At 41.3% G+C, this 27,008-nt stretch overlaps 1 protein-coding gene across 1 annotated transcript in view; it reads right to left on the reverse strand.

The window, feature by feature from the left end:
- The window catches only part of SLC22A15 (solute carrier family 22 member 15), an 81,847-nt gene that overhangs the window by 14,005 nt on the left and 40,834 nt on the right, over window positions 1-27,008 (reverse strand). The window contains exons 3-8 of the mRNA XM_041757413.1: window positions 26,007-26,139; window positions 25,034-25,198; window positions 21,644-21,773; window positions 15,429-15,644; window positions 8,959-9,099; window positions 6,704-6,789 (exon numbers count right to left, since the gene is read on the reverse strand). Of these exons, the coding sequence (XP_041613347.1) occupies window positions 6,704-6,789; window positions 8,959-9,099; window positions 15,429-15,644; window positions 21,644-21,773; window positions 25,034-25,198; window positions 26,007-26,139 (871 nt within the window). The remainder of the gene's footprint in view (window positions 1-6,703; window positions 6,790-8,958; window positions 9,100-15,428; window positions 15,645-21,643; window positions 21,774-25,033; window positions 25,199-26,006; window positions 26,140-27,008) is intronic.

The raw sequence follows: 27,008 nt of genomic DNA on the forward strand, positions 1-27,008 counted from the left end.
CCTGATCTTAGGGAGCAAGTATTTACTTTTTCACCATCAAATGTGATATTAGCTGTAGGCTTTCCCTTGATGCCCTTTATCAATTACTTCAGTTTCTTATGGTTTTTATAATGAATGGATATTGAATTCTGACGAGTGCTTTTTATACTTGTATTGACAGGATCATATGATTTTTTTTCTTTTGGCTTTTTAAAATGGTGAATAACACCAATTAGCCTTTGAATGTCAAACTAACCCTGCATTGGTAGCATATACCCTGCTTGGTCATGACATCCTACCCTTTTTTGTGCACTGTTGAATTCAATTTGTTAATATTTAGTTCAGGGTTTTTGCATCTATACTGATCTACAGTTTTCTTGTAAAGTCTTTGTTTGGTTTTAGCATCACGATAATTGCTGACCTCACAAATTAAGTTGGAAGAGTATTCCTTCCTTTTCTATTTTCTGGGAGAATATATAGAATTGGTGTTATTTCTTCCTTTAAGTGTTTCACAGGATTCACTGGTGAAGCCATCTGGGCTTGGAATTCTCTTGTAGGAATGTTTTTACCTACAAATTAAATTTCTTGAATAGATAGAGGGCTATTTAGGTTAATTGTGTTTTTGAGTATACATTGGTAGCTTGTATCTTTCAAGTAAGTGATCCATTTTTGCCCAATTTGAATTACTGGCATAAAAATGTTCACAATATTCCCTTATAAATGGCGACAGATACTATAGGTTCCCCTCTTTCATTCCCAATATTGGCAATGTGCATCTTCTCTCTTTATCCTCTATTCATGTGGGCTAGAGGTTTACAGATTTTATGGATTTCAACAACCAACTTTTGGTTTCATTGATTTTTTTTTTCTCCCAGTGTTTTCCTGTTTTTACTTCATTGATTTTTGCTTATTATTTGCTTCCTCGTCCTTGTTTTGTGCTTGTCATTTTTTAAAGTTTGTCTTCTATTTTTTTTTAAGAAAGAAGCTTAAATCATTAATTTGAAGACAACTTTATTCAGACATTTTCAATTAAATTTTTCTCTAAGCACCGCTTTACTGCATCCCACAAACTTCCATATGTTAAACTTTAATTATTGTTCAATTAAAATTTTCTAATTTCCTTTGTGATTTCCTTTCTTCTTTGACTTGTGGGTTTTTAGAAGAGTGGTTTTTTAAATCCAGATATATGAGGATTTCCCTGATACCTTTCAGTTACTGATGGCTAGCTTAATTCCATTCTCATCAAATAACTATTTTTGGAATATTTCAATTCTCTTCATTTTATTGAAACTTGTTTTATGGCCCAAACACTTGGTAATGTTCCATGTGTCCTTCAGATGGAATGCACATTCTGCTGTGTTAGGGTAGAGGGTTTGACAAATGGCAGTTAGGTCAAGTTCAAGTCTTCATATCTGTAGTTTTGCTGTCTGATTTTTCTATCAATAGTTGAAGGGTACTGAAATATTGAACTGTAATTTCGGATTTGTCTATTTTTTCAATTCTATCCAATTTTGCTTCATGTATTTTGTAGACGCCTGCACAGTCAGGACTGTTTACATCTCCTTAATGAACAAACTTTCTTGTTATGTGTTTATAGCTTTCATCAAATGTCAAAAATATCTGACCATCTTTTCTACAAGTAATTTTTTCTTGACTATCTCCTTCTTTGACTCCAATTACAAATATGTTAGGCTTGGTATTGTCCTACAACTCATTGAAGCTTTTTTTGTTAACTTTTCATCCAATTATATTTTCTTTTTTTTTTTTCAATTTTTTTTTCAATTTTTTTTTTCAATTATATTTTCCTGCTTCATTTTGCATACTTTCTTTTGTTCTGTCTTTTCACTGATCCTTTCTTCTCTAGGTAATCTCATTCACTGCATTTTTTTTTTCATATAATGTATGCTTCATCTCTAGATGTCACACGATGTCTTTTTTATATCCTCTACTTCTCCGTTCAGGATGATTATACTTTCTTCTATCTTCTTAAACATGTGGAACAAACTGATAATAGCTGTTTTAAAGTTCTTGTCTCCTCATTTGATCTGGGTCATTTCTGGCTTTGTTTCTATTGATATGTCTCCTGGTTGCTGGTGGTATTTTCCTGCCTGGTAATGTTGGTTGGATGCCACACAACGTGGATGTTATATTGTTAGGTGCTGGATTTTGTTGTATTCCTTTAAATACTGTTGCTCTTTGTTCTGGGATGCAGTTAAGTTATTTGGAATCACTTCATCCTTCTCAGACTTTTAAAGTACTTTGAGGGCAAGCATAGAACAGCCTTTAGTGTGTAGGGCTACATTGACCCAGGAAGTCTCTACCTAGCACAGCATATCTGGCTGAAAAGAAACTAGGCATGGCCTTGGGTTCCAAGAACTGCTCTGAATGCTGCTTCCTGGTGGTCCTCTGTGACCTCAGTAGCTTCCTCAAACTCATACAGAGATCAGTAAGCAGCCAAAGACTCGGAGGCCCCTTCTGCAGATATCTGGAGTTCTTCCTCTTTGTATCTTATTCCTTTTCAGTATTTTTTCCAGCCAATTCTTGAAATCTTGGCCTCCTCAAGTTTTAATACTGTCTTTTCAATATAGTAAAGCACTGAGATTTGCTGGGCTCCCAGTCTTTGTACAGTGGCTCAGAGATGCTAAGCTATGTAACTCTTAGGGAGCACTTTATTTCCTTCCTATCAGGGATCACTGTCTGTCCTGTGTAGCCTCTTGTCCAGTGTCTGACAGTGCTTCTTAGAGTTTGTCTGGGTTTACAGTTGTCTAACACAGGAGGAAAGCTGGTCTCCATTAAGATTGTGGTCTGAAGTTAAAGTCCCCATAGCATTTTGTTGTCAATTCTCATATGGTACCTTCTGACTTTTATTGTTGTTGTTGTTGTTCTCTAATCACTCATTTTCCCTAACAGACTGTAAGCCTCTTGAGTCAAGGGTTTAGGTCTCATTTATGAATAGCATCCTGTATATAGCAAGCACTAGAGAAGTCAAGTGAATAAGAAATGGACAGAGGTTGATAAAAGAAATGAGATATAAAGGAGCTCAGAGTAGAGATCTGAGGGCACTCTTTCACCTGTGAAACTTGTTTATCTGGTTGTGTGCTATGACTCCCTAGTACTTGGTCTCTGGCAGGACCACAACTGCCAGGACCTTGCCAACAAGAGCTCAGTGTCACTCTGACAATCTGGGTTCTTGAACCCTGGCCAATTCCCATCAGACCTGCCTACTGAAGAGTTAAGAACCAGCTCTAATTAGTCGGTATTAATTCTCTAAGACAAGAGCTTCACCATGTGCAATGAATACTCTAGTTATAAAACTCTAAGTGGGCAAAACAGCATTCCCCCAAACAGCACTGATTTTAGAGTCAGAAAGACCTGAAATCTGAATCCTGGGTGTGCTGCTTACTTGCTATGCAAACTCAGACAAGTTACTTGACCCAACTGAACTTTAGTTACTGTATGAAATGGGGATATTACATATTATCTTCTATATATATATGAAGAGAACCCAGTATATAGTTAACCTTTATAAATGACAGTACTGTAGGTTTAATTAGGGTCTTTTGAGCAAGGACAGAAATCAGGTAAAATGAATGATGAGAAATCTGTAGAAAAATATTAGTGGCCACCTGGTAAACTATCCCCAGGGAGAACATTTACTTGGAGGCCAACCAATGTGCAAATATGCACTGGGCAGGCTACTTTGCCTAATAACTATAAACCACAAGTTAAGGAATGCCAAAGCATCTGTTTTCTAGTTTATTGGCTGTTTCTTCTAGAGGTGTACCTGTCTATATGTCTGCCTGCGCCTCAGACACAGAGAACCACAATCATACACAGGTACCAAAACAAAAGTCAGCCAGCACTGGGACATCTACATTGTCAGAAAGAAGACAGTGAATGTGTTTAGTGAGAAAAAGTAAGGGAAAATGGACACAAAAAGCAGTGAGAAGATGTGTGGTCTCCAAGCTCACACAAGATGCTAACAGAGATTTTCAAACTATTAGATCTCTCTCTTAATATATATTTATTAGAACTTTTATAAGAAGTAGCTTAAGGTTCAGAACTTTGAAAAAACAGATTTAAAACTGAGCCGTCGAAATGTTCTAAGGAGTAAGTGTGAAAGGTTCAAAGAAAGTTTAAAGAACAAATTGTCTCAGCTCAATGAAGAAAAGATTCAGGAATACTTAAGAACACTCCCAGCAAATATAGAAAGGATTATGCAAGAAAAGGGACCGGCCATCTGTTCTCCATCTCTGGTGGTGAATTAAAAGGAAAGGAAATGGGCTCAGTTGTGGTGGAAGAGGCCCGTTCTAATGGCTATTAAAAATAGAATTTTCTAAGGGACACAGTGAGGTTTCTTTTCCTAGAAATCTTCAAAAATAGACCAGATGTCTACTTTTCTAGGTATAACAGAGGTACCAAGTTGCTGAGACATACTCCTGGAGTATGAAAGATATCCTGCTAGCTGTTCCTTATTCCCTGTCCACCCAGGGGCACAGCCAAAAAAAGGGCTTGAGCTTCTCTCTCTTAAAACTGACTTGAAGTGAGCAGAGAGTGAGGACGGGTCTGGATGGAGACCACACAGTTCACATCTCCTTTCACTTTGGGCTTTTGTAGAAAGGGCCATGTGCACAGTGTTGGGCTGGGGGGTCATTTCCCTGAAGTGCACAGCTATATGGCAGGAAGAAAGACATTAACTGGGCAGGCTGGCAGAGGTGTGACAGGTTACAGGGGTGCTTATGGCAACAAGGAAAAATGTTTCTTTACAGGCAACAAAGAGAATACAGGACTATTACAGATAGAAAGCAACTGGAACACCTGGGTGGCTCAGTGGTTGAGTGTCTGCCTTCCGCTCAGGGTATGATCCCAGAATCCCAGGATCGAGTCCCACATCGGGCTCCCTGCATGGAGCCTGCTCATCCCTCTGCCTCTCTTGCTGCCTCTGTGTCTCTCATGGAAAGAAAGAAAAGAAAGAAAAAGAAAAAAAAAGAAAAAGAAAAAGAAAAAGAAAAAGAAAAAGAAAAGAAAAAAAGAAAAGAAAAGAAACGAATTTCCAAGTTGCCTAGGAAAAACAAAATCTGAATCTCAACCTATGACTCTAAGCCTGCTACAGCCTCTCTCGCTGCCTCTGTGTCTCTCATGAATAAATAAATCGAAAGAAAGAAAGAAAGAAAGAAAGAAGAAAGAAAGAAACTGAATTTCCAAGTTGCCTAGGAAAAACAAAATCTGAATCTCAACCTATGACTCTAAGCCTGCTACATACAGCCTATCCCAGACAAACAGAACTGGGTGCTTGGTTCTATAAACCCACAGCAAGGTGAGAGCTGAGGACTCTCCCTTTTCTGGCACTAGCAGAGGTGATGATTTCCTTGGAGAATAAGAACTAGGCAAACTTACTGAATTTTCTAGTTTCTGTGATTCCATGAAAATCACTATAAGGTTGTTCTAAATATGAGTCACATCCACAGTGGGGAGCAAACTGTCCCCTGGACTCAAGGCATAGAACTTGAGATGGCAACCAGCAGCACAGCAAGTGTTCTGGAGGGTTACAGAACTAGAATATGTGGCCTTGGGGGTCTTCAGTGAGACACTGCTACAACTGAATCTCAAGGAGAAGCAATGATCAAAGGAGTGTTTCATATGTGATACGTTGTGTCAGGAAGTAAATTCTTGTGTTTCTAGCAGCTGTCAAACTTTATATAAACTGCCTCACAATGATTCGCACTGAAGTAAAAGCTCCAGGATGGAGGCCTATTAAGATCCCAAAGCCCCCAAAGGAGGGATTTTGTTGTACCATATGCCCCAGCTGCAGTGTGTTATAATCCACTCTTTATTGCCAGAAATCAGTCTTTGACACAATAGCTAGCTTCCTTAGGTGTGCTAGAGCAAAAAAAAAAAAAAAGATTAAGAACCATCACTGTCTACATAATTTCTATAGAGGGGCAGAAATCAAGTTAGATGAGGATGCACAGCAAAGCTACAAATATATAAAAAACACCAGATTTCCTAAAGATGTTTTGTTCATACTTTATATAATACTGAGAAAATGTCAGTTGTCACCAACAGTTAATATCACTTTTTTTTTTTTTTTTAGATTTTACTTATTTATTCATGAGAGACACAGAGAGAGGCAGAGACACAGGCAGAGAGGCAAGCCCCCCCAGGGGAGCCTGATATGGGACTTGATCCTGGAACTCCAGGATCACGCCCTGAGCCGAAGGCAGATGCTCAACCACTGAGCCACCCAGGAGTCCCTATCACTCTTATTATGCTGTTACCATCAGGGTGTCGTGGGAATATGGATGGATATGCCGAGGGTGCCAAGGCTGCCTTTGAGAATCAGCGGCTCTGACCTCTGATCTGTGATTGGCTGGGATGGGGAGTGCTATTTGTAGCCCTGGATGGAGTTCCTCTCTCTGCAGAGCTAAATGATCCTCCCCATCATCAAATAAACAACTCTAACATCACCGGTACCGCAGCCCAGACACCCCAGATGGTAGCTTAATCGCCTGAAAGAATTAATAGTGCACCTCTAAGCACATTATTCACTCAGAGAATAGTTTAGGCAATGGGAAGAATCTGGCCCATTATACCCCACACAATCACTAAATAATATGCAATCACAGAAATGAAGCATGGCATATGGTAATCTCTCTACTATATTGAGATTCATTGTAATAAAAGTGCTGTTCAAAACCCTTCTGTAGAATTCTGAAAGGCATACCTTTCTTTTCTGGAAGAAACATTACAATAAGACAAGCCAGTCCTCCTAGGCACAGAAATGCTGCTAATGTGCGCTTCCGACCAAACCTAAACAATAGAAAGAAATGACACATTTCTCTCGAGGATCTTATAACTTCATCTGCTTCATCTCCTGAACCTTCTTTCTGAAATGTCCCTGGTTTCATTATATATGTTCATCGTTGCTTAAGGAATGGGTGGCAAATGTGACTGACCAGGACATAAAATACGTAACCATCACAAAACAAGGGAAAACCAGCTGGATGGCAGAATGGAATGGCGTGTGCAGGAAAAGAACAGAGAATCATTCTATCTCTGTGAGGTTCACTGTGTTCCAGGCAGTGCTGAATGCTTTCCACTGGGTATCTTACTTAATCCTCACTATGAACCTGTATGGCATGTGCTCTGCTCTACATCTCCCGGAGGATGCAAATGAACCATGGAGAGCGGAATCTTCCAGCTTACTTCCTCTCCTCATTACATGAATCTTTTAGCAGTTCATTTTTTGAATTTTAGTTAAAAATCAATGAATTAACATACGGTGTATGAATAGTTTCAGTATGAATAGTTTCAGAGGCAGAGATCAGTGTTCATCATGCAGTTACCCCAACCCCCGACCCATCTCCCCTCCAACAACCCTCAGTTTGTTTCTATAGTTAAAAGCCTCTTATGGTTTGCCTCCCTGTTTCCCTCTTATTTTTTCCTTCCCTTCCCCTGTGTTCCTCTGCTGTGTTTCTTAAACTTCCCATATGAGTGAAATCATAGGGTATTTGTCTTTCTCTGACACTTCATTCAGCACAATACCCTCTAGTTCCATCCACGTCATCGCAAATTTTAAACACTGTAAAACAAAGTTCTCTCTCTTAAAAATACAAACTGAAAGACATTTCTTGCTAGTATGTCAGAATTAAGTGATGTGTGTTACACACTATAATTTCCAAAGAAGAGCTGGAGGCTTGGGGGAAGGGGACTGGCATTAACAAGCCTCCCCTCCCTAAGGGCCTATGACGTGGTAGGTCCCTTGGAGGAACTCTGGTAGTGCTTGTGACCTTTGTAACAACTCTGCCAGAGAATTTTATAAGTCCTAGTTTAAGGATAAGTACATGGAAGCTAACTTGTCAAAGCCATCCCCTGGCACAGCCATAAAACTACAGCTGGGAAACGGGACAGCATGTGAGTCTCCAGTTCATGGCACCTCATTTAACATCAGTACTGAATGCCTTTCAACGGACAGGCACCATGCTAGGCAGGCAGTAGGGATACAAAGCCATACAGGCTACTCCCTGGGATGGCATCCTTCTAAAACCTTATGTGGTCACCAGAGGCATGCACAGAAGCTGCGACAACACAAATGAGGGATGTCTGGCACCCTAGAGGTGATGCAGACAGATTTCTGAATATGCAGCCGGACTTGGCTCTTGGACTGCGATGACAGCAAGTTCAGTCACTGATAGAGGGGTCAGCGGAGATGACCGGGACCGCTCCCAGAGAAAAGCCTTCAGCTGAACAGAATCCCAACCTGCCCTTCAAAACGCACTGAGCCCGCTATCCACGACAATAGCACCGTGCATCACGCAAAAGGAATGCTGTTTGGGTTAAAATGAGGATTTCTGGAAAATGAGAAATGGCACAATCCAGCTGGTTCACCCTGAGTGGGATGCTCAGTTGCCCTGGTCAGGGGCTCAGTAACAGAAGTGACCTAAGGAAACTGAGAAAGGTGCTCTATAAAAGAGCTTTTAAAAAGCATTGCTAAACTGCCTGCTGACAGGCAGGCAACTGCCTGCTTTTGTTAAAGCAGGATGCATTCCTCCCCTCTACAAAGTCGAGTGGGCCTTAAGAGGTTACAAAAAGTCTTGTCAGGTCCTCCAGTTCTATGCCTTGTGTAAGGACTTCTAGATGATAGGGGCTGGGTCCATGGAGTTCTATCTCCAGAGAGTCAATAACCTTATCTGTTGGGGCTCTCAGATTACACACAGACTATGCAAAACCTTCCAGTGGTAGTGTATTTCCATATTGGATTGATATCCTGCAGAAAAACTCATAAACACGAAACCCAAGAAATACCAAACTAAAAAATGAATTCCAACTGCATTTGCTCTGAAAAGCATTCTAATCACCACGAAGCACTTAGCAGATACTGCCTATGGACAAAGACAACAGAACTTAAGTACTTATGGATTTAAGGGCATGTATATGTGTGTACCCTATGTGCTGCATTTCATATTCATCTATACTCACCATTTTTGATTAATCAAGTAGATGCAGATAGGGTAAGAGGGAATCTCTATGAGGCCGGACAAGGCCAGGTTGGCATAAATATTTCCGCCTAGATCGCCTGCGCTGAGAGTGAGGCCATAGTACACCAAGCTGCACACAAACCTGCAGTTGGGGATAAGAGACAAGAAAGCCAACAGAAAAAGCATATGAGAATCTGCCAGAGAAGATTCAATCACTAGCTCAGTATAATGTCATCTGTCTAAAGCAATAAGCTTGACGTTCCCAGTGACCTTCCTATCTCAATCTACATTTATACTAGAAAAAAAAATACAAATGAAAGGGGCCGTTGAGCTACAGCTAGATGCTTTCGGCCGGCTCCCAAAAGGGCAAAGACATTGTCTGTCCTTTCATCAGGCATATCTGCATTTAATAGAAGACAATGACTATTCTCGCTTTATTTAATCCGGCAGTTTATGGAACACTTGCCACAGGCGACTGCTGTGATATTGTCAAAATGACTCAAGAAAAGAGCTCCCAAGGGGAAAGCCAACAGAGGATGGTATTGAGAACGAGTGCTGAGAAGCGACTGGATGGCCAGTGGGTCACCTGCAGGCCAGAAATGACTGGCCCTCCAACCCTTGACCAGGTTCTCAACTCGCCCAGCATTTGCCAGGTGTCTATGCTGCCAACATCCAGATGGGAAAGAGAAGACCAGGAGCCCAGCAGGGGCTGGATCCTCCAGGAGGAGCAGCTGAGGAAGGACCCTTTGAGAAGCCGTCAGTCTATTTTTGCATGCTCTTGCTGCAACACTTGGGGAGAGCCTGCTAGGCAGCAGGCACTGTGCCAGGTACTGATCCTACCTCCCATGGGCCAGGAACTGAGGAGCCCGGGAGCTCATAAGCCCAACAAAGTGCCATCCTGAAGCTCCAAGCTGGGGCTTTCTCAGACAGAGAAACAAACAAACGTCTGTGCCTAGGAAATGGAATTATTGAAAATAAAATGAAACAGAACAGAATGAACAAAAGCAAAACCCTAAAACTAGGCTTTACTAGTCTATGAACACATTTTGTAAACCATACATTTCTACAAAATGTACTGCAGGCTTTGGAAATCCCTCAGTTTTTATGTTTTTGCAATTCAGCTTGACAGGTGTTTATTACAGGGAAGTTCCTGTTTGGTTCCCTTAGTTTCCTTAGAAAACGTCCGATGAGCTACGGCTATCAGGAGATCAAGCAGAAGACGGAAAGCTTTCTTTCCATATCTGCCAAAACAGCAAAGTGGGTCATGTGTCCAGGGCTATTAAGAAGGGGCTGCAGGGAACAGGAGAGAGACAGGAGGAGGCGAAAGGGCTGGAGATGGACTGCTTAGTGGGTCATCCCTCCCTGGCAAATGAGCCAGTGGCAGCAGCTACTTCCTGCTACAGCTCACTGGGTGGAGCTGTCACTCGTGTACTAAGGATGATGAGCAGTGTCGGAGCCAGGCCATCATGTGTGAGGATGCAAGGTGACACTGGGCTGTCTGTGTTCCCTGTCCCTAGCAGCTTGTCTGCAAGCAGTAAGGTAAACAATTTAAACCCATGCAGCTTTCTAAACTATTTTAAAAATCCTTTCTACCTGCAGTAAACACCCTCTTCTGCCATGTGTTGTGTGTATCAGTGTGTGACTACTCTGCACTGAACACAGAAATCCTGGGGCTCCTAGGTAGCTCAGTTGGTTAAGCATCCAACTCTTGATTTTGGCTCAGGTCATGATCTCAGGGTTGTGAGACCAAGCCTCGCATCTTGGGATTCCCCCCTCCCCCTCTTTGCCCCTCTACCCCTCTCTCTGCTTGCTCTCATGCTCCCTCTCTCTCAAAAACAAAACAAAACCCAAATAAATAAATAAATAAATAAATAAATATCCCAGTGAAGTAATTCCAGCCATGGAAACACACATACATATTTAAACACAGTTTGAATAGTAGCAAGTCAGACACAAATAAACTAAGCCAGTTCAGGACATGAGAGGCATGCAGAACCTGCCAGTGGTGGGAGAGCATGGGAAAGGAGGGACTATGGTCCCAAGGCAGGGACTCTGCTCACGAGGTTCCTTAATGGCAAGTGGGTCACATTGGGATGCATAATTACAGCTATTAAAATCATTTCAATCCTTTTTATGGGCTTCAATAAAAATTTAGAATGCTTGCAAAATATTTAACAATATATTTAGGGCATCAAAGAACTATTTAAAAAAAAGTACTAGTGTGGGAAATAACCAAAGAAACAGATGTGAAACACAGAGGTATCATTTTACTCCCTGGTAAGGGCCTTCTTCGATGACAGATCCACAGAAAAGACTTAAGAGTTTTATGGCATCTTCAAAAACAACAGCAGTTATGTGCAATGACACTGTCTCTATTATGGCATATTTTAGCATTTGGAGCCCAGGGGGAAGAGGTTTATTTGAGAAGAACTCTTTTGGCTGTGTAAAATATAAAATAAACAGGGATATTCTCCCTGGCTCCCAGTCTACTTTGTTTGTTTGTTCGTCTGTTTTTTATCCCCTGAAGGCCAGAATCCAAAACTTAGTATGCCTCAAAAAACCCCAAAAAACTTTAAAAACAAGAAGTAAATTATCCTCATGAAGTAGGCAGTGAGTTTGCCTGTCTATATGACATGCAAATGTGGAATTTTATAGAGCCCAAAGCACCTGAACATATTTCCTAAGTGTCTGCGATAGGCAGATCCTCAAATGATCAGCTTCTGTGCCAGATTGTCAGGTTTGCTTTTAAAAGTTCCCTTAATCTCCATGTCTCCAAGCTTATGTCCTCTGTTCCACATTTATTCTGCATCTGTGATATTCCAGCACTGTTCTGGGTCTGTGGAGAAGGCAGCAGTTGGTGTGGCCCTGGCCTCTAACCATACAGGTGGCAGCCAGTGCTTGGCTGCATAGAAAAAGAGAACCATGATATAGAAAAATATATTCACAGCATCTTCCTCTCAATCTGCTGTTCTTTACAGCTTTCTATCTAAGATCACTTTCATAGATTATGCTCCTTAATTCCCACATGAAAAAGGTTGGTTTCCACGCTGCCTTCATGGCAAATGCATACCAACCAGCACAACAGTCCTTCAAGCCAGTAAGTATGATGTTCACACCCTAACAATGGACCCGAATTATGGCACCCTAGCAGAATGTACTGGCATAACTAGGAGATGCTGTGGGTGAGGTTCTAGACTACCACAATACAGTAAGTATTGCAATAAAGCAAGTCAGATGAATTGTGTGGCTTCCCAGTGCATATGAAAGTTATGTTTACACTATATTCTAGTCTATTAAATGTGCAAAAGCATTATTATCTAAAAAAAAAACAATGTAGATACCTTAATTTAAAATATCTTATTGCTACAAAATGCTAACCACCATCTGAGCTTCTGAGGAAGTCATAATCTTTTTGCTGGGGGAGGGTCTTGCCTCCATGCTGATGGCTGCTGATTGAGCAGGGGGCTGGTTGCTGAAGGCTGGGGTGGCTGGAGCAATTTCTTCAACTAAGACAACAGTGAAGGTTGTCACATCGATTGATCTTTTCCTTTCATGAATGATTTCTCTGTAGCATGTGATGCTATTTGATAGCATTCTATCCACAGCAGGGCTTCTTTCAGAATTGTAGTCAATCTTCTCAAACCCTGCCACTGCTGTATCAACAAAGTTTATGTAATATTCTAACTCCTCTGTTGCCATTTCAACAGTCTTCATAGCATCTTCACCAGGAGTACATTCCATCTCAAGAAACCACTTTCTGTGCTCATCTGTAAGAAAGTGACTCCCTCCATTCAAGTTTGATCATGAGATTGCAGCATTTCAGTCCCATCTTCAGGCTCTAATTCTATCTAGTTCACTTGCTGTTTCCACCACACCTACAGTAACTGCCTATACTGAAGTCTCAAACCCCTCAAAGTCATCCATGAAAGTTGGAAATCAACTTCTTCCAAACTCCTGTTAATGATGATATTTTGACCCTTTCCTAGGAATCATGAATATTCTATTTTTTAAATATTTTATTCATCCATTCATGAGAGACACAGAGAGAGAAAGAGAGAAAGGCAGAGACACAAGCAGAGGGAGAAGCAGGCTCCATGCAGGGAGCCTGACGTGGGACTTGATCCCGGGTTTCCAGGACCATGCCCTGGGCCGAAGGCAGGTGCTAAACCGCTGAGCCACCCAGGCTGCCTGGAATCATGAATATTCTTAATGTCATCTAGATGTATCCTTTCCAGAAGGTTCCCAATTGACTTCGCCCAGATCCATCACAGGAATCACTATCTACGGCACCAATGTCCTTATGAAATGCATGTCTTAAATAATAAGGTTTAAAAGTTGAAATGACTCCTTGATACATGCACTGCAGAACAGATGTTGTGTTGGCAGGCATGAAAACAATATTAATTTCATTGTACATCTCCATCAGAGCTCTTGAGCACCCAGGTGTATTGTCAGTGAGCAGTAATATTTTGAAAGATCCTTTTTTGTTTGTTTGTTTGTTTTCTGAGCAGTAGGTCTCAATAATGGGCTTAAAATATTTAGTAAACCATGTTGTAAACAAATGTGCTGTCATCCAGGCTTTGTTGTTCCCTTTAGAGAGCATGGGAAGAGTAGATTTAGTGTAGTCTTAAGGTAGCTAGCATTTTCCAAATGGTCAATGAGCACTGGTTTCAACTTAAAGTCACCAGCTGCACTGGCCCCTATCAAGTGTCAAACTGTCTGGGCACTGACTTCTCCTCTCCAGCTATAAAAGTTTTACACGGCATCTTCTTCCAAAAGAAGGCTGTGTCATCTACATGGAAATTTGTTTTTTAGTGTAGCCTCCTTTGTGAATTATCTTAGCTAGATCTTCTGGATAACTTGCTGCAGCTTCTTTGTTAGCACTTGCTGCTTCACCTTGTGCTTTTATATTATTGAGATGGCTTCTTTCCTTAAACTTCACGAGCTAACCTCTGTTAGCTTCTGACTTTTCTTTTGCAGCTTCCTCACCTCTCTCAGCCTTCAGAGAGTTGAAGAAAATTAGGATCTTGCTCTGGATTAGGCTCTGGCTTAAGGGAATATTGTGCTTGGTTTGATCTTTTATCTGAACCATGAAAACTTTATTCATATCAGCAATAAAGCTGTTTTGCTTTTAATCATCCATATGTTCACTGGAGTAGCACTTTTCAGTTCCTTTAGGAGCTTTTTTTTACTGAAAATTCAGCTAACCGGCACAAGAAGCCTAGTTTGGTCGGTCTTGGCTCCTCACTAAGCTGATTCATTTCTAGTTTTTGATTTAAAGTAAGAGACATGCAATTTTTCTTTTCACTTGAACACAGAGAGATCATGGTAGGCCTAATTAACTGGTCTAATTCCAATATTGTTGTGTCTCAAGGAATAGAGAGACAAAAGAGGGAGAGACACAGGGGAATGGCCAATCAGTGGAATGGTCAGAAAACACACATTTATTAGATTCACTGTCGTATATAGGTGTAGTTCATGGTGCCCCAAAACAATTATAATAGTAATACCAAGGTTTACTGATCACAGATCACCATGACAAATATGATAATACTGGAAATGTTTTGGAATATTGTGAGCATTAACAAAATGAGTCATGAAGTGAGCAAATACTGTTGGGAAATGGTGCCAGTACACTTGCTTGATACAGGGTTGCCACAAATCTTCAATTGTAAAAAACACAGTATCTGAGAAGCACAATAAAATGTGGTAGGCCTATACAGTACTAAAACACACATGCAGTTCATATATTCTCTTCACTGCCCATCCATTTCTCTCCTTTGCACTTCATGCTTTAAGTGGAACCATCTTGAATCATTCAGTGTGATTCGCATGAATGCTAAGAGCATTTTGAGAGGCAGGAAGAAATAAGGTAAACAAGAAAATCAGGTTCAGAGAATGCCAATCTCTTCATTCACTGATTTGTACATGTGACTTTGAGTCCATCGTTTCACACTCTCAGGATCCCATCTGTGCAAGGAACACCACTGCCTACCCACCCCCAGGAGTGAGTGAGTGAGCTAGCAAGTGGAAATGCCACACAAAGTACGGCCCAGGGCACTACAACTACAGCATGGTAACTGACCACTTGCTGCTAAAACCAAAGGGAGGTACTTTAAGCTCCTATTTAGAAACTCTTCTAATATGCTTTCTTTCCTCTTTTTTTTTTTTCCCTTGAGGTTGGTGGGCGGGTACTTAAATATTTACATTGAAGAACTCAGGAGCAAAGATGTGTTTCTGCTGTCTATTTACTCAAGTTCAGTAAACGTTCCATGGGTAAACCATGGGTTTCTCCTTGACCAGGAGAGGATGCTGCAAAAGCAGAGGAGATAAGATGTGTTCTTATGAAAACAACTTCAAGCTGACAAATCAGGTCAAATTTTCTGTAACTCCGTAGAAGGAACATAATATCAACAGCCCTTTTAGCAACCAGAGGTGAGGATCAAGACAACAGCCCTTAGATATAATTACCAGATGAACATCAGGGTCAGCGTGTGCCCCAAGAGGATCCGGTAACGGAACAGATCCAGGAAACTTCCGGTCTCTCTGTAGCTCCTGCTGGCCGGATGTGTTAGTGAGAACGTACACTTGAGCTTGCGGTTCCTCTTGGCAATGAGGTACAGAGCGGCTTCAGCCTCACTCAGCCGACCCTGGGAGTATAACCAACGAGGTGATTCAGGAATGAATCTGAAAGAGATGTCATTAAAGGCTGTGTATTCATAGAGGAACATGGGCACGGGGAGGAGAGAATTCACCTTGGAATATGTGGATTCCTTCACCACAACCAGAATCCATGTGAGCTTTCTTTTTCTTTTTCTTTTTTTTTTTTTTAAGATTTCTATTTATTTGACAGAGAGAGGGAGCACTAGCAGGGGTAGGCACAGGTGTAGGGAGAAGGAGAAGCAAGCTCCCCGCTGAGGAGAGAACCCAATGTACGGCTAGATCCCATAAGCCTGGGATCATGACCTGAGCCAAAGGCTGCCCCTTACCAACTGAGCCACCCAGGTGACCCCCATGTGAGATTTCAAACCAACTCTCCCAATGACAGGTGAAAAAGAGAGGGGGCCACTTTCAACAGTGTGCCAGTGTTAAAAAGTAGCCTGCTTTATGAATGGAATGGAAACCAAGAACATATTTCTAAAACAGTAGTGGAAAAAAAAGAAAAAAGGTAAGCAGTATGCATTTATTTTTTAAACAAATTTTAACAGATGAATGGCAAGTTAAACCTAAAATAATGAATTATACAAATTTTTCATAAAGCACAGGTCAGAGAGAGGGTTCTAAATCCTAACAAAGTGTGAGAATAATACTACAGAGGGGCAGCCCTGGTGGCTCAGTGGTTTAGCGCCTGCCTTTAGCCCAGGGTGTGATCCTGGAGACCTGGGATCGAGTCCCACGTCGGGCTCCCTGCATGGAGCCTGCTTCTCCCTCTGCCTGTGTCTCTGCCTCTCTCTGTCACTCATGAATAGATAAATTTTAAAATTTAAATTAAAAAAAAAAAGAAAATAATACTACAGAGATAGCAGGTAGTTAAGTTCTGACAAAGCCTCACAATTTTTATTGTCTCATCAGAAAAAATAATTTTTTAAAAAAATGTTTTTAACATAGTGATATGTTTTTAAAAAGGCAGAGATTATTTTAAGACTACATAAAAATTAAACAGGGTTTATCACATCTCAACTACTTTCGAGCATTTACTGCTTCAAAACACTTGAATCAACTGACACACTCTGTCCTCAGGATATTTCCTGTCCCCCACGACCTTAAAGAATAAAAGTCATTTCCTGGTTAACTTCCAGGTACCAAACAATTGTTTCCTACTCTAACTACAAAGTATTGAACAATTATATCGCCACTGATATTTTCCAATAGTTTTAAGACTTAACTCTCTGATGTGTCTTTTTCCTCTTCACACTTCTGTGTGCAGGTCTAGAGGACTTGCCAAAGACAAACTTGGACAGGAACAGAGATGCCTTATTTACTAAATACAGCATTTAGTATCTTTTGATCTACTGTGACATTATTTGCATAAAATGAAACTTCTATAAGTACCACCAGCTGTGGAAGATGCCTTTTAGAATTCTCCATGCCTTTCCATAAAGGATGGTGAAGTGGCAACAAATGCCAAGGAATCTGGAACTTCATTGATGGCCAGTCCATCGATAACCACTTGTCGAGCACTTTCATTTTGTATCGAGCAATGCAGTAGGTGCTCAGAGGAAACAAGAAGGCAAGAATCCTCTGAGAGCTTTGCTAGTGGGGAGAGAACATTTGTGCACATTCGTGCATTTGATTGTCAACAAAAGCAGGGACACAGGCCTTCTACAACAGCCTGAAAAATCCCTTGATTTGCAACTTCATTACCACTTGATTGTTATTACTAATACACAAGTAGATAATCAAGTAAAATATTGTTCTGTTGGAAATTAGGTCTGCTGATCATCGAGGGGACCCACTGACCCTCTCCACTGGGCCGCTTATGAGCTACCATGTAAACCAACTGTTTGCGTCTAAATGCAAATACAAAGAACATAAACGAAGCCTACTGTGATGAATAGAGAGAGTATGCCTGGGAAGGAAAAATAAGTGACATACCAGAAGACCATTGCAATAAAAATTAAAACTGAGGGGGGTGGGGAGGTGAGAGAAAAGAGATAGGAAAGAGCGGAAATACTAACAATCACTATCTCTGGGGAACTTAGGTCACTGTCCTTCTCCTCCAAATTTCCCTGTTTTCAGAATTGTTGATAAGCATTAATCACTGTTAAAATGTTTGTAAATAACTGTTCTATAAATATTTACATTACTGGTAAATGTTTATAAATCATTTTTATACTTGAGAGATAGTCAAGCTTTGGAAACTTGAGTTAATACACTGTTTGTGCGAGGGAAAGGGTTTGACATGTACACAAACCTGACCCCAAATGTTCCCACATTTGGAGAAGGCAAATTATACAAAGGCTCACTCGCTGCCAATGGGTGGATTTGGGAAGAGAAATTCTAACACATGCAGATTTTGCACAGCAAACAGCAAGATGTGTCTTTTAATTTTTTAATTTTTATTTTTTTTTAAGATTTTATTTATTTTTCTGAGAGACTGAGTGAGAGAGAGCATGAGCAGAGGGAGGAGCAGAGGGAGAGGGAGAAGCAGATTCCCCGCTGAGCAGGGAGCCTGATGCAGGGCTCGATCCCCAGACTCCAGGATCATGACCTGAGCCAAAGGCAGATAGCAGACACTTAATGGACTGAGTCACCACACGCCCCACAGGATGTGTTTTTAAAAGAAAAAGCAGTCTTGAACATGCTGCCCCCTCCACAGTGCTAGGGCCACCTTTGGAAGCTGTAGTGCTAATTTAACAACTTTGCCTCTGCTCAAAACATGTCCTGTGAATTTCTTAGAAGGCGAGAAATCTTTGTAAATTTGGGGGGCACTGATTTTTAGAGTAAAACTGTTCAAATTCAAGTATTGTGAAAATGAGGAATTTTTAAGCACTGCAATAATATTTCTAATAAGACAAAAAAACCCAAGGTATGACTCTAAAATAACATGACTTATTCTTATGTCGCTGACAGCTAATCTTGAAAGTTAATTCCAGCTATTTTTGTGCCAACACCTGTCCCATAGATAGGAAAGATCATCTGTGCGGGAGGCCCTGGGCTTTACTGTTGGGGGACATGTAACGGAGCAGAGAGCCTGCAGCCATCGGGAGGGAGGTCCTGGGGCAGAAAGAGACAGACTCCCACGTGAGTGGGAATAAGAGCACTGCCCAAAGGGCATGAGGCACACGGGGTAAGTGCTATAGAATTCAGAAACAAAAACAAATGATGTGTAGTTGGAGATGTGATGGGGTAAAGTTTGCAGAGGGTGGCAGTTGAACAAACCTGGAAGGCCAGGAGTTAAATAGGAAGAAATGGAGAGCAGGGTATTGGAGGAGCAGGGGCAGCAGCAAGCAGGGGGCCCGGATAGGACAGCACAAGCTGATGCCAAACTACAGGCAGCTTGCCGTGCCTGGAGCACAGGGTCTGGGAAACCAGCTGGGAGACGATCCGAAAAGATACACTGAAGGCTGACTGTGGGAAGGCCTAATGGAATAAATATGTGTTTCAGTTGTATATGCTCTTTTCTCTCTGCTTCCTATTTTTTCCTGACCTAAATTCATTTCCTAGGGTGTGGACGTCCCCACCTAGCACTAGGCTGTAACAAACTCAGACTACATTCAGGAAAGAAAGGCAGAACAGCTCATGCCATCCATCGAAGTTGCTCTAATAAGAGACGTATTAGCCATTTAAAAGGAAGATTCAGGGATCCCTGGGTGGCGCAGCGGTTTGGCGCCTGCCTTTGGCCCAGGGCGCGATCCTGGAGACTCGGGATCGAATCCCACATCGGGCTCCCGGTGCATGGAGCCTGCTTCTCCCTCTGCCTGTGTCTCTGCCCCTCTCTCTCTCTCTCTCTCTGTGACTATCATAAATAAATAAATAAAAAAAAAATTTTAAAAAAAAAAAAAAAGGAAGATTCATTTATCTGCCCACATTTACATGAATGCTTATTAATTCAAAGACAATACTAGGCACCCATTTATTGCAAAAATTTATAATACATGAACTAATAAAAGGTTGTTAGTTTCCCTTTCTGGTAGAATTATCTCATTCCAATTCACATAACTAAATACATTTAATACATTTTGCTCTTTTAAGTATAGGCAAACCATTTCTATTATATTCTCTCTTTTTTAAAAGATTTTATTTATTTATTCATGAGAGACACACAGAGAGAGGCAGAGACACAGGCAGGGGGAGAAGCAGGCTCCCTGGGGAAGCCCGATGCAGGACTTGATCCTGGGACTCCAGGAACAAGGCAGATGCTCAACCACTGAACCACCCAGGTGTCCCATATTATATTCATTTTTTAAAGCTTGTTTATTCATTTTAAAATAATCTCCACACCCAATATGGGGCTTGAACTCACAACCCTGAGATCAAGAGTCCTGTGCTCTTCTGCTGAGCCAGCCAGGAGCCCCACTATTACAATCATTTTTACATTTAATTCTCTTATTTCAAAGAGAATACAAAAACAGACTTTAGTTCAATCCTCAATCCACCAAACCTCAATTAGTAGAACTTGAATAAAGAACGACTCTACTAAAGAAGCATCTGAAGGAAAATTCTACTACAGATGTCCCTTACTTTATGGCACAGAAGCTGGTACCATTGGCTGAAATTTTATTTATTCCAAAGATTTTAATGATTAAAATTAGAGGTTTGATACCTCAGGAGAAAGCCTTTCCTAAGCACGTTAAAACTTCTGGTGAAATAAAGCTAAAAACTCAAACTTTTAAGGATTTAAAAGATTATATTTATTTATTCATGAGAGACACAAGGAGAGAGAGAGAGAGAGAGGCAGGGACACAGGCAGAGGGAAAAGCAGGCTCCCTACAGGGAGCCTGACATGGGACTCGATCCCGGGACTCCAGGATCACGCCCTGGGCCAAAGACAAGCGCTAAACCACTGAGCCACCCAGGGATCCCCAAACATTTGTTTTTTTTAAGATTTTATTTATTTGAAACAGAGAGGGAGAGAGAGAGCGTATAAGCAGGGGGAGTGGCAGAGGGACAGGGAGAAGCAGACTCCCCACTGAGCAGGAGCCCAACATGGGGCTCGATTCCAGGACCCTTCTGCCTGAGCAGAAGGCAGACGCTTAACTGAGTCACCCAGACACCCCTAAAAAGCCAAACTTCTTAAACACGTCATTAAAATGATTAAATAAGAAAGGAAATAGCATTATTTCTTTGTGACTAAAGATCAGAATGTAGTACAGTATTTATGAGTGAAACTGGGTTTCTAAGTGCCAATGAGATGGTCAGTACTGAATGTTAATTCTATGGAGAACTCTGTAAGTTTGTCTTAAATATGTTCTATTGTTACTGGAGCCTGAGGCTATTTAGGGCTGATGTTAATAAGTAATATTCTTCTATTCTATATTGTATAATATATTATTACATAACACTGTTAATAACATTAATAATAATTAATATAATTAATAATATAATTAAAGTACTTGCTACAGGAAGAAAGAACTGGTAAAACAGCTCTAAGTTGGTAGCTCGCCTTACACATTTAGAGCACCACAGTGTGACATTTGAGCAAGTTGTTTAGAGCATACTGCCCTTGACCAGGGAATCACCCTTTTACTGCTTTGAGTCCATCCACCCTAAGGATTTCTCCCACATCTAAGAGTTCCCACATCCACAACCATTTAGAGGCCCTGAGATAAGAGTCACCTATTGGATGGATAGTTGCTGCTACATATTCAATATGAATGGACTGTGATATTTGCAATCTCATACCTGAGTCGGACACGTAGCACCCTATCTGATTCAGTTTGAAGATCTTTAGGCTTGAGGCATTATGTTACAAAAGAAACTGGTACCCTGTGGCAACAACTAGAATGTTAAAATACAGTCTATGGAGATGTGACTTGAAACAAGGGATACCTGCATTCTGAATTAATTAAGCATCTCTCTTCCTGGCAGCTGCCAAGCATTGGAGCGCTTGCGGGATTTAGCTCTTCACCAAAGTCAGTTCAGGCAAACTCCTGAAAGGGAATAACGCTGCTCACTGACCCACATCCTCTTAAGATGTTCCTTTTGCTTATTCAATTAAACCTGTATGAGGAAAAACTACTTACAGAGATAGGAGAAAGACCACTGTTCCCTGCAGATTAACCAGAACAGCGAGGGTCCTCCAGGAGCGGATGAAGTATCCCAACAGGGCATACTGAGCGATGCCAACTGCGAAGAAGAGGCCACCAATCGATCCTAATTCAGGGAAAAGACACCTGTTACTAGAGAAATGCACCATGCATGCCATCCCTTCCAATCCAAGCCACAGAGCCAACACCATCCTCGGGTGGTATCAGCAGAAAACACGAGGCCTCCACAAATACTGACCATAGATGCTAAAACTGGAAGAGAGGCCAGTGAGTGAGTGGAAAAGGAGAAAGGAAAGGTGAAAAATACAAACTACGTGTGGTCAAGATGAATTTTAAGCATTTGCCCAAGTGCTTTCTGCACTGAATGCTCTCCTGCGGTCCACCTGAACATGTGCTGAAGCTTAGAAAGATGTTTTGCTGGGTGATGATAAGGTTTTTAGGTGATGAGATCATCGTAGTACTGGGACTTGAACTTCTCACAAAAGTTGTGCCTCAAATCCTCATCTTAAATCCCAGGGTGCTCTTCAATTCTCCCTCTTGCCTTTCCCTATTTCGTGTATCAGCACCAGATACATGATATTTCACAGCTATCTGTTTCTTGTCTGCCTCCCTGAAACATGGATTTTTGCCAGCATGCTGACAGGAAAAAACAACCACGGGATTGTTAAAAATCCTATGCTTTTCGAAGTGCTGAGATGGTTATTATGTCCACTTGTTTGCCCAATATACTTGTGAATTTATACCTCTGACACACTTTCTAACACTACCAGTAGTAATACTAGCTATTTTTATTGTGCATTAAGCCTTTTACATGCAATGTCCTATAAAGCAGGTGCCATTATGGGCCATATGCAAAGAGGAAACAGCACAGAGGTTAGGAGCCTCTGTCTAGGACACACAGCTGCACATAGGATGGTTGGGACCGTACCCTGTGTGCCTGACTGCAGAGCCTGTCTGCTGTTCCAGTCCTCTCTCTACCCTTCCAGGGAAAGGCAGGCTTCTGTGGGGAACCCATGGCACAGGACCTTGTCGATCTTGTTACAAGAACTTTCTACAACAATTCTGTGAAAGAAATGTGTTCTTGTGTTCTTGCCAATAGGTGATCAATTCTCTAGCAATAATGACTTGTACATTCTGTACCCCCAGTGAGGAAAAGGGGGCAGTAGGACGGGGAGCTGAAGTGGCAGGATGGCCAGCATGTCAGAACACCCAATCAGAACATGTGGTCTGATGAGTAAGGGAGTGGGGACACTATGATTTCCCTGGGAATTTAAGATAATCAATAGCTATTATAGCTTCATTATTGTGCATCAGACAGCACCTGGCTTCCAAGAATAACACTTTCTGTCATTGCTCAGAACAGCTCCCAGCACTTAGTATCCACTGACAACAATGTAGGCAAAAGGAAAACGGCCCACAGAATGGGACTGTTTCTGAGTTCAGACCCTAGTTCTGCCACCTGCTGCTGTGTGATCTCATGCAAATCACTAAACTTCTCTGAGCCTCAGTTTTCTTGAGGTGGTTGTTAGTTTAGGATGAAATAATGTGGGGCGCCTTACTGAGCATCTGCCTTTGGCTCAGGTCATGATCCCAGGGTCCTGGGATCAAGTCCCGCATCAGGCTCCTCTCAGGGAGCCTGCTTCTCCCTCTGTCTGTGTCTCTGCCTCTCTCTCTGTTGTCTCTCATGAATAAATTAAATGAAATCTTTAAAAAAAATTATGACCTTTTTCTTAAAAAAATATATTTTTACTTTTTAAATTTTTTTTATTTTTTATTTTTTTAAAGTTATTTTTTTTTAAATTTATTTATTTATGATAGTCACAGAGAGAGAGAGAGAGGCAGAGACACAGGCAGAGGGAGAAGCAGGCTCCATGCACCGGGAGCCTGATGTGGGATTCGATCCCAGGTCTCCAGGATCGAGCCCTGGGCCAAAGGCAGGCGCCAAACCGCTGCGCCACCCAGGGATCCCTATTTTTACTTTTTTTAGAGAGAGAGAGAGAGACTGCACAAGCAGAAGGGGCAGAGGGAGAGAGAGAATCCCAAGCAGACTCCATGTCAAGTGTGAAGCCTGATGCAGGGCTCGATCCCAGGACCCTGAGATCATGACCTGAGCCAAAGGCAGATATTTCACTGACAGAGCCACCAGGCACCCTAGTTGAATAACCTTAAATTCTGTGATGACATTACCATAGATAGAGGTCCCAGAAGATGAAGATCTTAGGTAAAAGAAAGCAATAATTTTTATTTGAGGGTCCAACTGACCATTCATATCTTATGTTCAGCAAGAAGCTACACATGTATGCCTAGAAATGACAACAGAGGTAAGGTGTGGAGATGGAGATGTGCTAAGGCTGTAGGTTATTTGGTTAAAAATTTTAATTAAAAAGTGAACATTTCAAATCACTGCTTTTGCATGTTGTAATTCTGGAGGGGTTTTATAACTGCTTATGGGCTGTTACATATTTATCCTATTTTGCAGATTTCCAGTCTGCTTATTTTAAATAATTTTCAAGTCTGCTATTTTTGCTCAGTGTGCACTAGTAAAAACTACATTTCAGCAGGTTAGACTTCATTTTTGTCAATGGTACCAGCAATCCACCCAGTTTTCAAGCAAAGCTGTGAGGTTCAATTCCTTTCTCTCCCTGCTCTGATCCTTCAGTAAGTCACTGTTCCACCAAAATCCAGCTCAACTGGCCGTATTCCCTGCTCGTCTCCCCCTACCTTGTCTAAGCAAGCCCCCATCATGTTTCATGGGTGAACCACAACTACTTCCCGAATGGCCCTTCAATTTCTCCTCTACCCTCCAATGGTCCATTCTCCATACCTCTGCGAGGGTCATCTTTCTGCATCCCACCTGATGCTATTGTTCCACTATTTAATTCGTTCACTGGCTTCCCATTGCACTTCAAATAAAAACAAATGTCTCATTTGGCCTAGCACAGGCCCTACATCATCTGGTCCCTCCAACTTGCTGTTCCTCCGCAATACCCATGAGATAAATATTTAATAAAAAACACGGTGCTGGAAAAGAAGTGCCTAGGCTTTCTTATGTCCGCACTATTTTTCAGTTTAAGGTATAAACAGGTAATACCCTTCTGAGGAAAAAGACTCTCGGGATAATCTGGAGGCAATCTGTGAGGACGGGAGGCAAGCTCACCATCTACAGGAGGCAGGCTCCAGGGGAGAGAAATACGAATAGAATGACTTGTGCAAGGTCATACAGAACAAACTCTGGAAAGCAAATGTAATGCTTAGATAGAGTGCTTCAAGTCCAAGTGCATTTTTAGACTCTGGGATTAAACTGGTTCCCTGTGAGGTTTTCTGGGGCAGCTCACAGTCTGTTATCTGCATGGAGTGAAGCAGTACCTGCGAGTGCCCAGTAGGCGGTGCCCACACATTCGTTCAGCAGGACAAAGGCCACCAGGGACATTCCTCCATTCATCACGCCCACCAGGAAGCGAGTTATTGCAAAGAACTCATAGGAGGGGGAAAACCCATTTGCAATAGCAAATAAGATGTCAAGAGCAAAACCTAGAATGAGAGAAACAGTAGTCAACAACCTAGATGTAAAACAGCATTTGATCAAAGTAATAAATTATACTCATTTTACATTTGTAAAGATAAACCTTTGTAAACTTAAATTTCCTAAGCTATACTTTTTTCATTAAGAACATTTTCTCTTAGGGCATGTGAGTGGCTCAGTGGTTGAGCATCTACCTCTGGCTCAGGTCGTGATCCCAGGGTCCTGGGATCGAGTCTTGCACTGGGTTCCCCACAGGGAGCCTGCTTCTCCCTCCCTCTGTCTCTGCCTCTCTCTCTGCATCTCTCATGAATAAATAAAATCTTAAAAAAAAATGTTCTCTTAAAAACTATAAAGAAAAACTAAGGTTTCTCTTTGTTACAAGTTGGCATCTGCCAGGCATGCACAGTTTTCAATTATTCACAATAATGTTGGAAATAGAAAAATCCCAGCTCATGCTCAGCTTGTCAAGAGAACTATGCTGGGCCTTATAGAGCATGTTTGAAATGAACCAACATACAAGATACACGGAAATGGATTTAGTACACTGGCTCAGTCTCTGTTCTCTTTAGAAACATGGCTTAAGTTAGAATTTGGGAGTTGCAGAAAGCACCATCATCTCTAAAATGATGCAAATACATGGCCTCCGTCAAGTATAATGCTGGTCCCTTTAAAACGCTTGGCCAGCATCAATTCTGGCGGCAGTGTAGCTTCTTGCCAGTGTAATAAAAATCAGTTCTGTATCAACATGGCAATTCCCCAAGAACCTTAGGGAAATAAGTCCTCCTATTCATTTCATGAACATGCTTAACTAATTACCTGTGAGATAGACTTTTTTCCTTCCGAAGCGATCTGAAAGCTGACCAAAAGAGATAACTCCCACAAACACACCACTGAAGAAGAACGAGCTTGCTGCACTGACTTTGTAAGATCTGTCAGCAATTAAAAACCACTAAGGGAAGAAAAAACAGATGAGACATTGAGATCACAGAAAAGGTAGATGGACTGAGTTAGCTATTAAAAAAAATGTGCAACCAAAACTTGTACACTGTAAATTCTCAACTGCATTACCCACTACTAACCAAAATGTGGTAGATTACCTATCTTCGATAAACTCCAAAGAAGTTTTGTCTTCAGAAACAAACTACAAATCATTATTTTTCTACTGTGCTCCCATAACACTTATTATTATATCTTATTACAGCACTAAATATAGTATATAAGAGCTACTTTCATTTATGCATCTGGTGATAACGTTCCTTCTCCTAAACTCCTGCATTTCCTGAGAGAAGGAGCCGTGATCCATCCGTTCCCATTTCTCTGATGCCTAACATACTATAGGACATATATGAAGCAATCAATGAACAGTCCTTTTCTCCAATAAGTTGATGGGTTTTAATAAGTCCCTTTAGCATTTTTTCTTAAAAAATTAATCATGGAATTACCATATGATCCAGTTATTCCACTTCTGGGTACAGGCACAAAAGAACTGAAAGCAGAGATTCAAAGAAATGTTTGTACCCTTCTGTTCACGGTAGCACTACTCACAAAAGCCGAATGAAGGATAACCAAAGTATGGTATACACATACAGTAAAATATTACGCAGACTTGAAAAGGATTGAGATCTTTGGCAAGCTAGGACACAGATGAACTTTAACCTTATGGTAGAACTGGCAGGACTTGCTGATGAATGACACAGGGTGAGGGATGGAGAATCTAGGTTTTCACCTAAGGTGTTATAACTTTGGCCACTCAGTGGATGACCTCTGTTGAAATGGAGAAGGTGGCAAGTGGGGATCTGGTATGTGGTGGGAAAAAAA

The sequence above is a fragment of the Vulpes lagopus genome, chromosome 5 (assembly GCF_018345385.1).
Source record: "Vulpes lagopus strain Blue_001 chromosome 5, ASM1834538v1, whole genome shotgun sequence".
Classification (NCBI taxonomy): Eukaryota; Metazoa; Chordata; class Mammalia; order Carnivora; family Canidae; genus Vulpes; species Vulpes lagopus.